Here is a 12,893-nt window from a genome sequence, read left to right as displayed (position 1 = left end):
ATATATTTTTTTTTTTTTTTTTACGGCTGTAAAAATGAACACGTTTATAACATGTTAAGGCAAATTTATTTTAACAGCACTAATTTGATTAGGATGATTAATGCAGTGCAAATTTCTGTTTGACTATTTTTATATAGAAAATATAAATATAAAAGAGATAAAATTAAAACCTTCAACGCAACCCACATATATATATAAACTCGACCGAAAAATAATTTAGAATCACCAAACATTTGTTTTACTGATGCGCCAAATCTCAAATCAAGCACCAAAATCCGCCATGATGTGCACATCCGGCAAGTAAAACCGTCCGTGTGGAAACATAGCAAACATTCCGTGTGGTGCTCTGATGATTTCCGTAATTTAATACACCATCCTTACTTAAAAACATTTACAAGAATATTTTGTCTTCATGCTCTATGTTGTGACTGGTTTCACCAATAATAAACATACATTTGCATAAAACATCTATATTTGTCCATGGCCATGTTGATTAGTGTATTGAAAACTTTTAAGTATTAAACCTTATATTGTGTTAGAGTCAAATTTGACTTGTTTTCAAGTTATGATATATAAAAAACACTTCACAAACTCAAATACAGCTATTTTAATACAGCAATAGAAATTGTCACAAATTAAGTAAATTCTAAAGGTTTTAAAAAATAAAATGACATCTATGGTGCTACAGGTCAAATTTGTCCCACCAAGATTACTGACTGTTATATGCATTCATTGATCATATAAAAGTTATGAGTTGCTCTGTAAATCAAATTTGGCTTAACTACCCACATTACAGACACATCTTACCCCCTACCCCACCAACCATGTCCTCTATGGGGACGCAAACCTATGGGAACACTTTTCTTGTGGAATATTGATAATCATCATTTTTGGGGGTGTGGTGTGAACAATATGAACACTGTTTCATCTGTGTTATCAGTTTCATTCTGCATCAATGGTCTATTTCAACATGAGCAAGAGATTCAGTGTCTTTGGGCTGTCCTCTTCATCAGATGTGTCTTCTTGTTCAGGATCATACTCCACACCATCCTCATCCTCAGACACATCATCCCACTGTCTCTTTGCTCTCTGTCCTTAATATCACTTTCATGACCAAGGAGATGGTCAATAACCTCATAGACAGCTCATAGATTCATTGTATTTGAGGTTATTGACCATATCTTTGGTCATGAAAGTAATATTGATAACAGAGAGAAAAGTGACAGTGAAGAGGAAGGTGTTTGAGGATGAGGATGATGTAAAATATGATCCCGAACAAGAAGACACATCTGATGAGGAGAACAGCCCAAATGGCACAAATGCTCAAAGAGAACACTTCAAATAAAAATAGTGACATTTCAGGTCATCAAGCCCTTATGACAACCAAGGCACCAACTGAGAACAGCATCAGAATGACCCCGGGGTTAACTATATATGCTATGTCACATTTTCAAGTTATCAAGACAGCATTTGAGTTGTTTATACTGATCTGTTTAGAAGATCCTGCTTGAGATGACAAGCACTGATAGAAGTGTGTTTGGCAACACCTGAAAGTTTACACGGGGCTGTTGCTTATTGCTGAGGTGTACAGATCCTGTAATGAGGCTACAGTCAGCTTATGGGATGGTGAGTCACATCAGAGTATTTTTCGAGCTACCATCCAGACTTTTCATGTGTTGTCAAGAGTTATCTGCTTTGACAATCGAGAGGCGAGAACTGCTCGCCATGTGAATGACAAGGTTGCTCCTATTAGGGATGTTTGTGACAAATTGGTGGAGCACCTGCCACACATGTGGGAAACATATATGTAAGGAGCACAATAAAACAATCACATACTGTGATTCATACATATAAACCCCCATACGTGTTCAGTATTCAAGACAAAAAGTTCATTTTTAACACAACACAAATGATGTTGTCATTGTTCAATGTTCAATTTAAGAAAGTAAAAAACCTATTGTTGTTACATGTTCTGTTTGATTTTGCAATTTTGAGAAAAATTAAGTTTGATTATTTGTATTAGGTTTTACTGCTTTCTTAACATCAAACTGTGCAGGTGAATTTTGACCCATAACACAACAGATGTCACTATGGTTAATAATATTAAGTAAAAAAAAAAAACACACAAGCAATTTGTTTTAGAGGAATGTTCTAATATTAATCTATTATAGTCAGATAACATACATATCCATTATCTTCACTATAAGAAATATAATGAGTATGAGTTTTAAATTTGTTTTAAATAAAAATGTGTGGTATATTTTTAGATAAATAGTCCATGTGGCCAGAAAATTTAATTTAAACCAGTGTTTGTCAATGCGCAACGAGATAGCTATATGGTGAAAACCAATATAGAATCATAATCATTGTTCTTTGAGCATTTTGGGCTGCATTCATGGGTCAAATTTGACCCGCTAACACAAAATATGTGGGCGGATTTCTAACACATTGCAAAGTTTAAGGCACATTTAGAACAGATAAAAATGTGTGATTAATTTAAGATTAATCACAAGTTAGCTCAGGACAGCCCAAATATATATATATATATATATATATATATATATATATATATATATATATATATATATATATATATATACAGTACAGACCAAAAGTTTGGACACACCTGCTCATTCAAAGAGTTTTCTTTAAATTTATTGACTATGAAAATTGTAGATTCACACTGAAGGCATCAAAACTATGAATTAAAACATGTGGAATTATATACATAACAAAAAAGTGAACTGAAAATATGTCATATTGTAGGTTCTTCAAAGTAGGCATCAAGAGAATGCCAAGAGTGTGCAAAGCAGTAATCTAAGCAAAAGGTGGCTACTTTGAAGAACCTACAATATGACATATTTTCAGGTGTTTCACACTTTTTTGTTATGTATATAATTCAACATGTGTTAATTCATAGTTTTGATGCCTTCAGTGTGACTCTACAATTTTCATAGTCATGAAAATAAAGAAAACTCTTTGAATGAGAAGGTGTGTCCAAACTTTTGGTCTGTACTATATATATATATATATATATATATATATATATATATATATATATATATACAGTGTTGTGCTCATTACTAAAAAATAGTAACTCGTTACAGTTACTCTTACTTCATTCAAAAAGTAACTCCGTTACTTTGTTGATTACTTACACCAAAAAGTAATGCGTTGCTGTTAAAAGTAACTTTTTAGTTACTTTTTTAAAGAACGTTCTTTAATGCTCCCATTAATGCCCTTTTATGTGTTATGGTCTATACAAACACAAAACTGACTTAAACACAAAGTAATTTTTAAACACTGTTTGATTAAAGTCAGACCAACACAAACTGAATATATCACAAGGATTTCTGAAATAAATAACAAAACAAGCTGAATAATATATTCACAATCAAAAACTAAAGTGGCTTCTGCTGTTGTGTTGAGCTCTTAAACATGTTCCTTTCACAGCTGAAGTATGAAAACTATCAACAATGAAGAATAGAACTCCGGGTTAGCTTCTAGCTACTAGCTCCTCAGGCATGGAGGTCCTGGAGGAGCTTCAACAGATTGGAGTTGCTGTTTATCACAGTAGATATGAGCTTCGAACCAGAAAGACACAGCTTACATTTGACTTAAAAGTTTTTGTATTTATACTCAACTAAAGTGAAATAATGAGCATATTTCCACTTTGAGAAACTCGTCTTGCTCTCGCCTCGACTCGCCATTACTGCCGCACAGACCTGAATAAACGGAGACACGCCCACAGTGCGTCTTCTTCGTGTTTACATTGGTTCATCCTCCAATCCTACAATGCGTCTCTGTTGTAAACAGGTTAGACTGTAGTCTACACTTCAGCTGAAATTCATTCATTAAAAAAAGTAACGGGTAACGCACCATACGGTAACGGTAACGAAGTTACTTTATTTTTAAAAGTAACGCGTTACAGTATTAGTTACTGTCAAAAGTAACGCCTTACCAGTAACACGTTGCTAGTAACGCGTTACTGCCCAACACTGTATATATATATATATATATATGCATGCAATAAAAATGTCAAATGTCTGGCACATTAGGCAAGTAGGTCACAGGATTACCATATTTATTTTTATATATTTATGGGTTGTGTTTTTAAAAGTTTCATTTGAATTTCCAGTATTGATCGCTATATAATTAAAAAAGACATTTTCTTTTAGCACTTCAGATGATCCGCTATGGCGACCCCTAATGGGAGCAGCCAAAAAAAGAAGAAGAAGAAGAAGAAGACATTTATACAGTATTTCTCGTAATATAACAATGTTCCACTTTACAAAAAAAAAAAAAATATATATATATATATATATATATATATATATATATATATATATATATATATATGTATTATTGAAAAGAAGTAAAAAAAAGAAAAAGAAACCAAAAAGAAGCATTATATCATTTATAGCTACTTTAATTGATAAAAAAAAATGGCTAAACTTGTGTCATTTGCATTGCAGCTTCGTGTTTCTCGTTTCACTTTGGTTCGCCCGCCGATTCAGCTCCACAGCTAACGATCCTACTCAGCATGCATTTAATTAGGAGTGTAAGAGGACAGAAAATGTTTAACAGCTTCAGATCAAAGCTTCAGATCTTCTGCCCCAGTTTGGCTTTCTGTCAAACAACAGAAACGACTGTGATGTGTTATTTGTTATTTGTTAGTAACAGAGGAAAAGATGACCATCTGCGATTAATGATCATTAAATCCTACTTGGCTAACACATGCAAGCTTCTACGAGAATTCTCAAACTCAGGTCCTGGACCTGGATCACAGTGTTTACTCACTTCTATTTGCAAGTATGAATTTGAGTGCAAAAGTTTGCATCACCTAACTGTAAAAGGATGACAGGACAAGTTTTTATGTACAGTGGATTTGGTTTATAAAATGTTTAAAAGCTTAATTAGTGATTATAGCCTGGTTCAAAAACGATCAAGGTGTAGTGTGGCTCAAAAAGAGCAAAAACATCACTCATAGACATCATCCTGCTGAATGGTTAGATTATATTAGTGGTGGATGTGGAATACTCTGAGTGGATAACACCATAGCTGAGCCATAACCACCATAGAGAACGGGGGTTGAATGGACACAAAACTTTACTTCAAAACCCAGTGTTGTAAATTAGCATTTTCCAGTCAGTGGAGCCTGAGCAGGGTTGTTATCGTGAGGGAAAACCACTTAACCACACTAGCAGCACATAGTCACATGCTCACTTGCTGGTTAAACAGCAGGGGATGTGAAATTCTCAAAGGAGATTTCCACCGAGTCTTGGAGGAAAAACTAAGCACCAATAATCAGCAAAAACATAGGGAAAGTTCTTTATAAGGTAAATACACAGATACAGTGTGTGTAGCTCCATATTGTGGAAATTTATCTTTTTCTTTTTGTCAAACTTGTCTAATTTAATATTTTCATAAATGAGACCTACATAAATAATCCAGGATTTTAGCCAGAAATTTCCTCACAAATTAATTTAATTAATCTTCTATTATAAAAGTTTCAACAAACAAATTGACATGCACTTTTTTAACCAATTTAACAAAAGAGAAGGCAACGTTTGCATTCAACTGTACACATTTACTTAATAAAGTACTTTCTTCCGGCTTCTCCCATTAGGGGTCGCCACAGCGGACCATCCGCATGTTTGATTTGGCACATGTTTTTACGCTGGATGCCCTTCCTAACGCAACCCTCCCCATTTATCCGGGCTTGGGACCGGCACTAAGGCTTGTGCAACCCTAATGGCTGGATTCCTGACCGGGGATCGAACCCGGGCCGCAGTGGTGAGAGCGCCGCATCCTAACCACTAGACCACCATGGAACCTACATTTACTTAATAAAGTAATAAACTCTAAATTAAATAAAACCTGACAACATGACACCAGCAAGTTCAAATTCGAGCAAACATCTTAGATCTCAATCTGTACAGTTTCCACTGCATTAGTATGACAACTATTCATTTTACAGAGTATGAACAATAAGAAGCGGAATATCAATCAAGAGTTACTGTGTATAGATAGATGTCATTAGCTAACTGCCTTTATTAAGTACAGCTAAATCAGGTATGGTAGATAAGACATTTAGAAAAAAAATGTTTAAACAAATATCCAGAAAAAAAAGCAGGAATAAAACACATTTTATATCTCTATCAAAACCGAGCACAGTTCTAGCACTGAATATATATATATATATATATATATATATATATATATATATATATATATATATATATATATGAGAGAAAAAAAAGTCACCCACCATCCCGGAGGCGTGTTTAGGTTTGACGCTGTAGGCTGCTTTCTCTCGTGTCTGTCTGATCGTCTCTTCGGCTGCTTTTAATCTAAAATATATTATTATTACAAAATAAAAAATTTTACAATTTAAAAATAGCATTTGTTTGAGAGAGCATAAGGAACAGCATCTCAATAAATCCATACAAATTAAACTTGGCCTATTCTTACCTAAATATTATATTTTATTACATTTTACAGATTTAGTCCTGGGTCTTTAGGCATAATTCTGGCAATTATATGCAATTATGTTCTTAGTGTGTTGTTGCAGTGTAGGATGAGTAGGATACACTATATGGACAAAGTTAGATTTCTATGTGATTTTTGAACATTCCATTCCACAGTTAGTCTCCATTTGTTGTTGTAATAACCTACACTCATCTAGGAAGATGTTCCACTAGATTTTAGAGTCTACTTGTGGAGATTTGTGCTCGTTCAGCTACAAGGGTGTTAATAAAGTCAGATACTGATGTAGGTGAGCTGAGGAGTTCTGGGGTGCTGTCTGCATTCCAATTCATCCCAAAGGTGTTCAATGGGGTTGAGGTCAGAGCTCTATAGCAGGTCACTCAAGATCTTCCACTCCAAATAATGTAAAACTTATTTTCCTGGAGCTAGCTTTGTGCACAGGAGCATTATCATGGTGGAAGTATTTCATTTTAAACAATATATTTAAATTCAGTATTTGAATAAAGCGAGACCCACCGTTCCTTCAGCAGAAGTTTGTTTTCTTTTTTCCACAGGTCTTTAAAGTCTGAGGAGAACTCATACCACACAGAGAAGAATGTATTTGGAGACACCTCCTTTTCATCTCCTTTAGGTTTCACTGAGAAAAAAGCACTCAGCTCCAGGAAGCTGAAAACAAAACCCCCAAAAAAACAATTCAGGAGTAAAACATATTCTCACATAATAGGTTTAGGAAACTGATTAATCATTATCTTCCCTAAACTGTTCCCAAAAGGTTCGAGTCATACAGCAGTACTGGATGTCTTTGGATGCGGAAGCATTACATTTGCCCTTCACTTGAATTAGGAGACCCAAACCTGTTCTATGAAGATATGATGTACATGAGTGGAGTGGAAGGTCTATATATATATATATATATATATATATATATATATATATATATATATATATATATATATATATATATATATACCTTTTTGGGTTTCAATGAGCTGCTTTTCCTGAACCTCCAGATCTGTCCTTGCTGTGAGAGAGAGAGAGAGAGAGAGAGAGAGAGAGAGAGAGAGAGAGAGAGAGAGAGAGATTTTGTAATTATAAATACTTTATATTAGGTTGTTATTAAATACATAACAGTGTTATATAATGTCTGAAATTAGAATATTTTTGGTGCTATTCATATAGTAAAACTCAATTACTCAAGTTCAAATGCAAAAAATTCATGAAATATAAATGTAATAAAAACATTTATGAACAGAAGAACATCCAAGACCCTTCGGGTTCTTTTTTAATTTGTATAAATAACTCAGTATGTTGTCAGTGTGTTGGCATTCAATTTGGCATTCATTATTTAGGAGTATGTTATATTGAGGAAGAGCAGATGTTTGGGAAATGTTTATTTTATTTATATTGATTAGATTTTATTTTTTTGATTTTGTGCCACTCTGTATGATTTGTTCAAATAGTACCACATGTGCAGCCCTTACCATTTTAATTTTCTATTTTTGTTTAGTTTTTTTTTTCTTGGTCTTGGTCCTTCATGTGATATGTTTCAGTGTTAGTTCAAAAGAAATCTGTTAGTGAGGAATTGTGGGATATTGTTTGAGAATTATAATTGGGGCAAAGCTGCATATAAATGATGGAATCGAAACATTCGGCGTCTCTGCTCGGATCATGGCTGCGGTTGTGCGAAACCCCTTCAAAGTGCTTTCGCACACTGGAGAATTAGCAACAAAAGAGTTGAATAAGCCCAGACCAAACAATACAGCACCACTAAGTCTCCCTCATACTCTGTACTTCCCTCCATGTCTTTCTCTCTGTGGTTAGTTTCAAGCCAGCGGGATTCAGAGACAGTCACACATGTAAAAAACTTTTTTTTTTCCCTCTCCGTATGTTCCATCCATGGCATCTAACTAGCTGGGGGATAGTGGGTAAAGAGAATCTGGATGAAAGGAAGACAATGAGGAGAGACGTCGAGACGCTCGGCCAGCTAGCACGACACGCCAAGCACATGTGGCTACGGTTATGGACAGATGGACAGATATAAAGGGAGGAAAATAAGAAAAGGAAAGAGAAGTGTAATGGTGTGTAATGAGGAGGGCAAACTAAATAAAACATCATGCACATTCACACTTACAGATCTAACAGAATTTTACTGGACTCAGCTTGGGAGAAAAGGATTAACCTTTTTTATTCCATTCTTAAATCTGACTGGAGACAAGGTGTGCATTATTTTTTGCTTAATAGCTCCCATATAAAAATCTGATATATGGCCATATATGAACATATATAAAAATTATAATTTTGTGAACATATAAAGTATGAACATATAAGGTATGGTTTTTTTTTTTTTTACAAAAATTGTACAAAATTCAATGCAAAGAAAAAAAAAAGTGTGGATGTGAGGCCCGAATGCTTCTGTACCTCTTTCCAGAAGGTTGTAAGATGTGTATGCAGTATGCCTACTCATTGTTCTTGCTGATGATACCCACCATGGTCGTGTCATCAGCAAACTTAATGATGTGATTGGAGCTGTGCATTGCTACACATTTGTGGGTCAGCAAGGTGAACAGCAGGGGACTAAGTACACAGCCCTGAGGGGCCCCAGTGCTCAGTGTGATGGTGTTGGAGATGCTGTTTGCGACCGTCATGTCGGACGATTGAAGCACGTTGGGACAACAGCACTGCTCAGAGAGATGTTAAAGATGTTGGTGAGAACATCTCCCAGTTGGTCTGCACATCCTCTGAGCACTCTGCTCGAAATGTTCTCTGGTCATGCAACTTTTAATTGGTGGAGCTTTCCTCACATCAGCAGTGGAGAGACAAAGCACCTGATTGTTGAAAGGTGGGGTGGTCTTCCGCACTGTCGCTATATTCTGCCACATGTGTGTTGCTGCTGTCCTTGAAGTGTTTGTGAAAGCTGGGCATGAGCTCTAATGGTGCGGGACAGTTTGGCCCTCGCTATTCTTAGGGCTGCCTTGTCGCCTGCCCTGGATGCAGAGTATCGGGTTTCCAGAAGTGCACGCATGTACCCAGTTATCCAATTTCCTGTTGGGACATAAGATGATGTTCTTGAAGATGGTGACATCATCAATGCACTTGCTGATGTAGCTGGTCACTGGCAATGTATAATCCTTCAAGTCGGTGAAAGCGCCGTTGGTTGCCTAAACATGTCCCAGTCAGTACATTCAAAGCAGTCCTGAAAAGCAGAGATGGCTCCTGATGGCCAGGTTTTCACCTGCTTTCTAGCTGGTCTTGGATGCCTGTTGAGTGGTCTGTATGCTGAGATTAGTATAACATACTAACATACTTCGCCAGATATGCGCCTGGGATGTTTTGTATAAAAAACATCCAGCGTGTTTTTCACTCTGGTTGCAAAGTCCACATTCTGGTGAAATTTAGGGAGCACAGTCCTAAGATTTGCATGATTAAAATCTCCGGTGACAATAAAAAATCCGTCAGGGTGTGTGTTCTGCAGTTCGCTAATTGTCTCATAGAGTACACAGAGTGCCTCCTTAGCATTAGCTCTAGGTGGAATGTACACTCCGAGCTGTAGTGAATCCCAGTTTAAATACAAAGGTCTTCATCTCACAACCGTGAACTTCACCAGCGGTGAGCAGTGGGTGGATACGAGGATATGTATATGTATGTATGTATTACAAATACAAGGATAAACATTCTTTACTCATATATGAACATATATTCTATACCCATATATGTCATATATATTTGTATTTAGGAAAATATGTTACATATATAAAAACAGCCATTTTTGTAATATTTTAAAATATATTTGTCATGTATGTACAAATATCTGACATTTATTTTTAAATCTGTAAAATTCAAGCATGAACATCTATACAATATATTTGCTTTGCATATATTGCTATATATCAGATTTCCATATGGGCTGAAGTTTCAATTTTTGTCATTTGGCAGATGGCAAACAGAATGATCCTATCAACACAACTGACCAGTTGAGGATTAGGAGCCTCTCACAGGAAGCCTAGCATAGACCCTGAAACTGGGATTTGAACTTGTGACCTTATGAACAGAAGTCAACATTGGTTTACTGATAATGTGGTGTAGACAGATTTGGTCTTTGCAGACTCAATCTTCTACACTGCTGCTGCTGCTGGATGAGTCTGAAGGCTACTCTGGTAAACATGCTCAGATATACAGATGTTAAGATCCTTGCTGCTGTTGCAGGATTTGGAGTAAGAGAGAAAGGTGCTTTATGCTTGTCAAAGGTACTTTTCAGCACAGTGAAATTCTTTCTTTGCATATCCCAGTGATGTTAGGAAGGTGGGGTCCGAGCACAGGGTCAGCCATGATAGAGTGCCCCTGTAGCACTGAAAGTTATGGGCCTTGGTCAAGGGCCCAATAATGACAGCTTAGCGATACCAGGGCTTTAAACCCTGTCATTCTAAACAGTAGCCCAGAGACCCCATTTAAAATATATACGGGTAGTGCTATGGGTACTGCACTAGTTCAGTAGTTGTTGCATATCTGATCAGAAGGTCATGAGATCCAATCCCAACACCATTACGCTATACGCCTCCTGAGCAAGGCCCTTAAGCCTAAAACCCTAAATTGCTCAGCTGTATGAATGATATAATTGTAAGTCGCTCTGGATAAGGGTGTCTGCCTAATGCCATAAATGTCAATGTAGTGCAGGGACGGTGGAGGGTGGCATGGAAATTCTCCTAGCACACTCAGAGACTGTGCCCAGCTAGTTTAGTCATAATATCGTGACTGATACTCCATGGCACCAGCATTTAGAGAATCAATCTTTGCATGGCAAAGTTTCATAGAGTTTCAAAGGAATCATGTGTGCACTCATTCTTAAAGGTCTCTATACTACTAGAACACAAGGACTTTACCCAAATAGATGCTTTACATGATAGGTTAATAATAAACTGAAATATGGTTACCGTAATTTCTGGACTATTAAGCGCACCCAAATATAAGCCGCACCCTCTGAATTTTACAAAGATTTTTATTTTGAACATAAATAAGCCGCACGTCTATAAGCCGCAGGTGCCTACATTGAAACTAATGAACTTTACACAGGCTTTAACGAAAGACAGTGTCTGTTTCACGGCTTGTATCTAAACAGTAGTCTACCAAGTAAGTCATTGTTCACTGTCTTCCTCCTTCCTTTCACAACAATTTCTCTCGAGAGTTTTTCTTTTGGCATCGTCATGCGTTTAAAAATCACCACCGGTGAAGCTTTTCTCCCGATGCCATGCAGCTCAGAACACAGGTGAAGTGCATTTTTTCATGCCCGTTTTTTTTTAGCATGACAAATGATTCACATTTCCTGTAGACAGTCCGAGTGAGTGGCAGGTCAAATGTCAGAGGAACCTCATTCATATTTATGATGTGGTGCGGCCCGATTCAGTGGGAGCGCATCTGATTTAATATAAAGAGTTTCATTGGTTCACCTGAACCCATTCGGCAAATTCATTGGTCTAATGTTACAGGGTTTAGTTTTTTATCTTGAAGCTTGTGAAACCAGGAAAAAACGCTGCTTCGTTGTTTAAGCCGCAAGGTTCAAAGTGTTGGAAAAAAGTAGCGGCTTATAGTCCGGAAAATACGGTAATTAACAAAGAAATCCTACAGTATAATTGTTGACAAGGGGAGCATGTTTCCCTTGGACTTTGAAGATTGGAGGCTCGATTCCCACCTCCGCCTCGTTTTCATGTATCCCTGTGCACTGTGTTCCCTCCCCCAGTAATAATATATTTTGTTGTAGGCTGATATCCAAATACTCAGTGTGTGGAAGCCCACAAGGTTCCAGGATGTCATCTAGTTTGTTCCCCCTTGTTCCCTTTGGATAGGCTTCAGGCTTTCAAGTAACCCTGTGTAGAATAGGTGGCATAGAAAATGTTTAGACTAATAGAGTTTTGATGATTTTGTTGGTAAGTGTATCACATCATCTGCACACGGATTAGTTTTTGATTTGATAGATGTATAATGAAGTACGAAGTGATATCAAAACGTTTTGAGACTAGTTTTGTAACACACCAACAGAAGCACAAGGCTGCATGCACATTCGCAGGGAGCACCGAGCTTCATAAGTCAGTGTGCCAAACATCGTCCTGTGTACATTAGGAGCTGTGCAACTGGTGCTAATCTAACCACGGGCATTACCATGTCTGCTATTCTGAACACGTTCACCAGAAACAACATAATCTCACTTCTGGCTCCTGCGGACCTGGCCCTATTCCCAAAGATTAAGATCCAGCTCAAAGGTTGCTGTTTTGACACCATTGCAGCTTTTCAGCGAGAATAGCAGAAAATGCTTGACAAACTTCGAAAAGAAGACTTTCAGGACATATTACAGAAGTGGCGCGAATGCTGGAAGCACTGTATTGCTGTGCAAGGGGATTATTCTGAAGGTAATA

At 36.9% G+C, this 12,893-nt stretch overlaps 1 protein-coding gene across 1 annotated transcript in view; it reads right to left on the bottom strand.

Moving 5' to 3' along the window:
* Positions 1-4,376: 4,376 nt before the first annotated feature.
* fmn2a (formin 2a) overlaps positions 4,377-12,893 on the bottom strand; it is a 50,457-nt gene continuing 41,940 nt past the window's right edge. The window contains exons 14-17 of the mRNA XM_046854951.1: positions 7,461-7,510; positions 7,006-7,157; positions 6,272-6,353; positions 4,377-4,629 (exon numbers count right to left, since the gene is read on the bottom strand). Of these exons, the coding sequence (XP_046710907.1) occupies positions 4,603-4,629; positions 6,272-6,353; positions 7,006-7,157; positions 7,461-7,510 (311 nt within the window). The 3' untranslated portion in view covers positions 4,377-4,602. The remainder of the gene's footprint in view (positions 4,630-6,271; positions 6,354-7,005; positions 7,158-7,460; positions 7,511-12,893) is intronic.

The sequence above is a fragment of the Silurus meridionalis genome, chromosome 8 (genome assembly GCF_014805685.1).
Source record: "Silurus meridionalis isolate SWU-2019-XX chromosome 8, ASM1480568v1, whole genome shotgun sequence".
NCBI classification, from domain to species: Eukaryota; Metazoa; Chordata; class Actinopteri; order Siluriformes; family Siluridae; genus Silurus; species Silurus meridionalis.
Note: the sequence above shows the minus strand (reverse complement) of the source record. Positions and strands in the feature narration are given on the sequence as shown.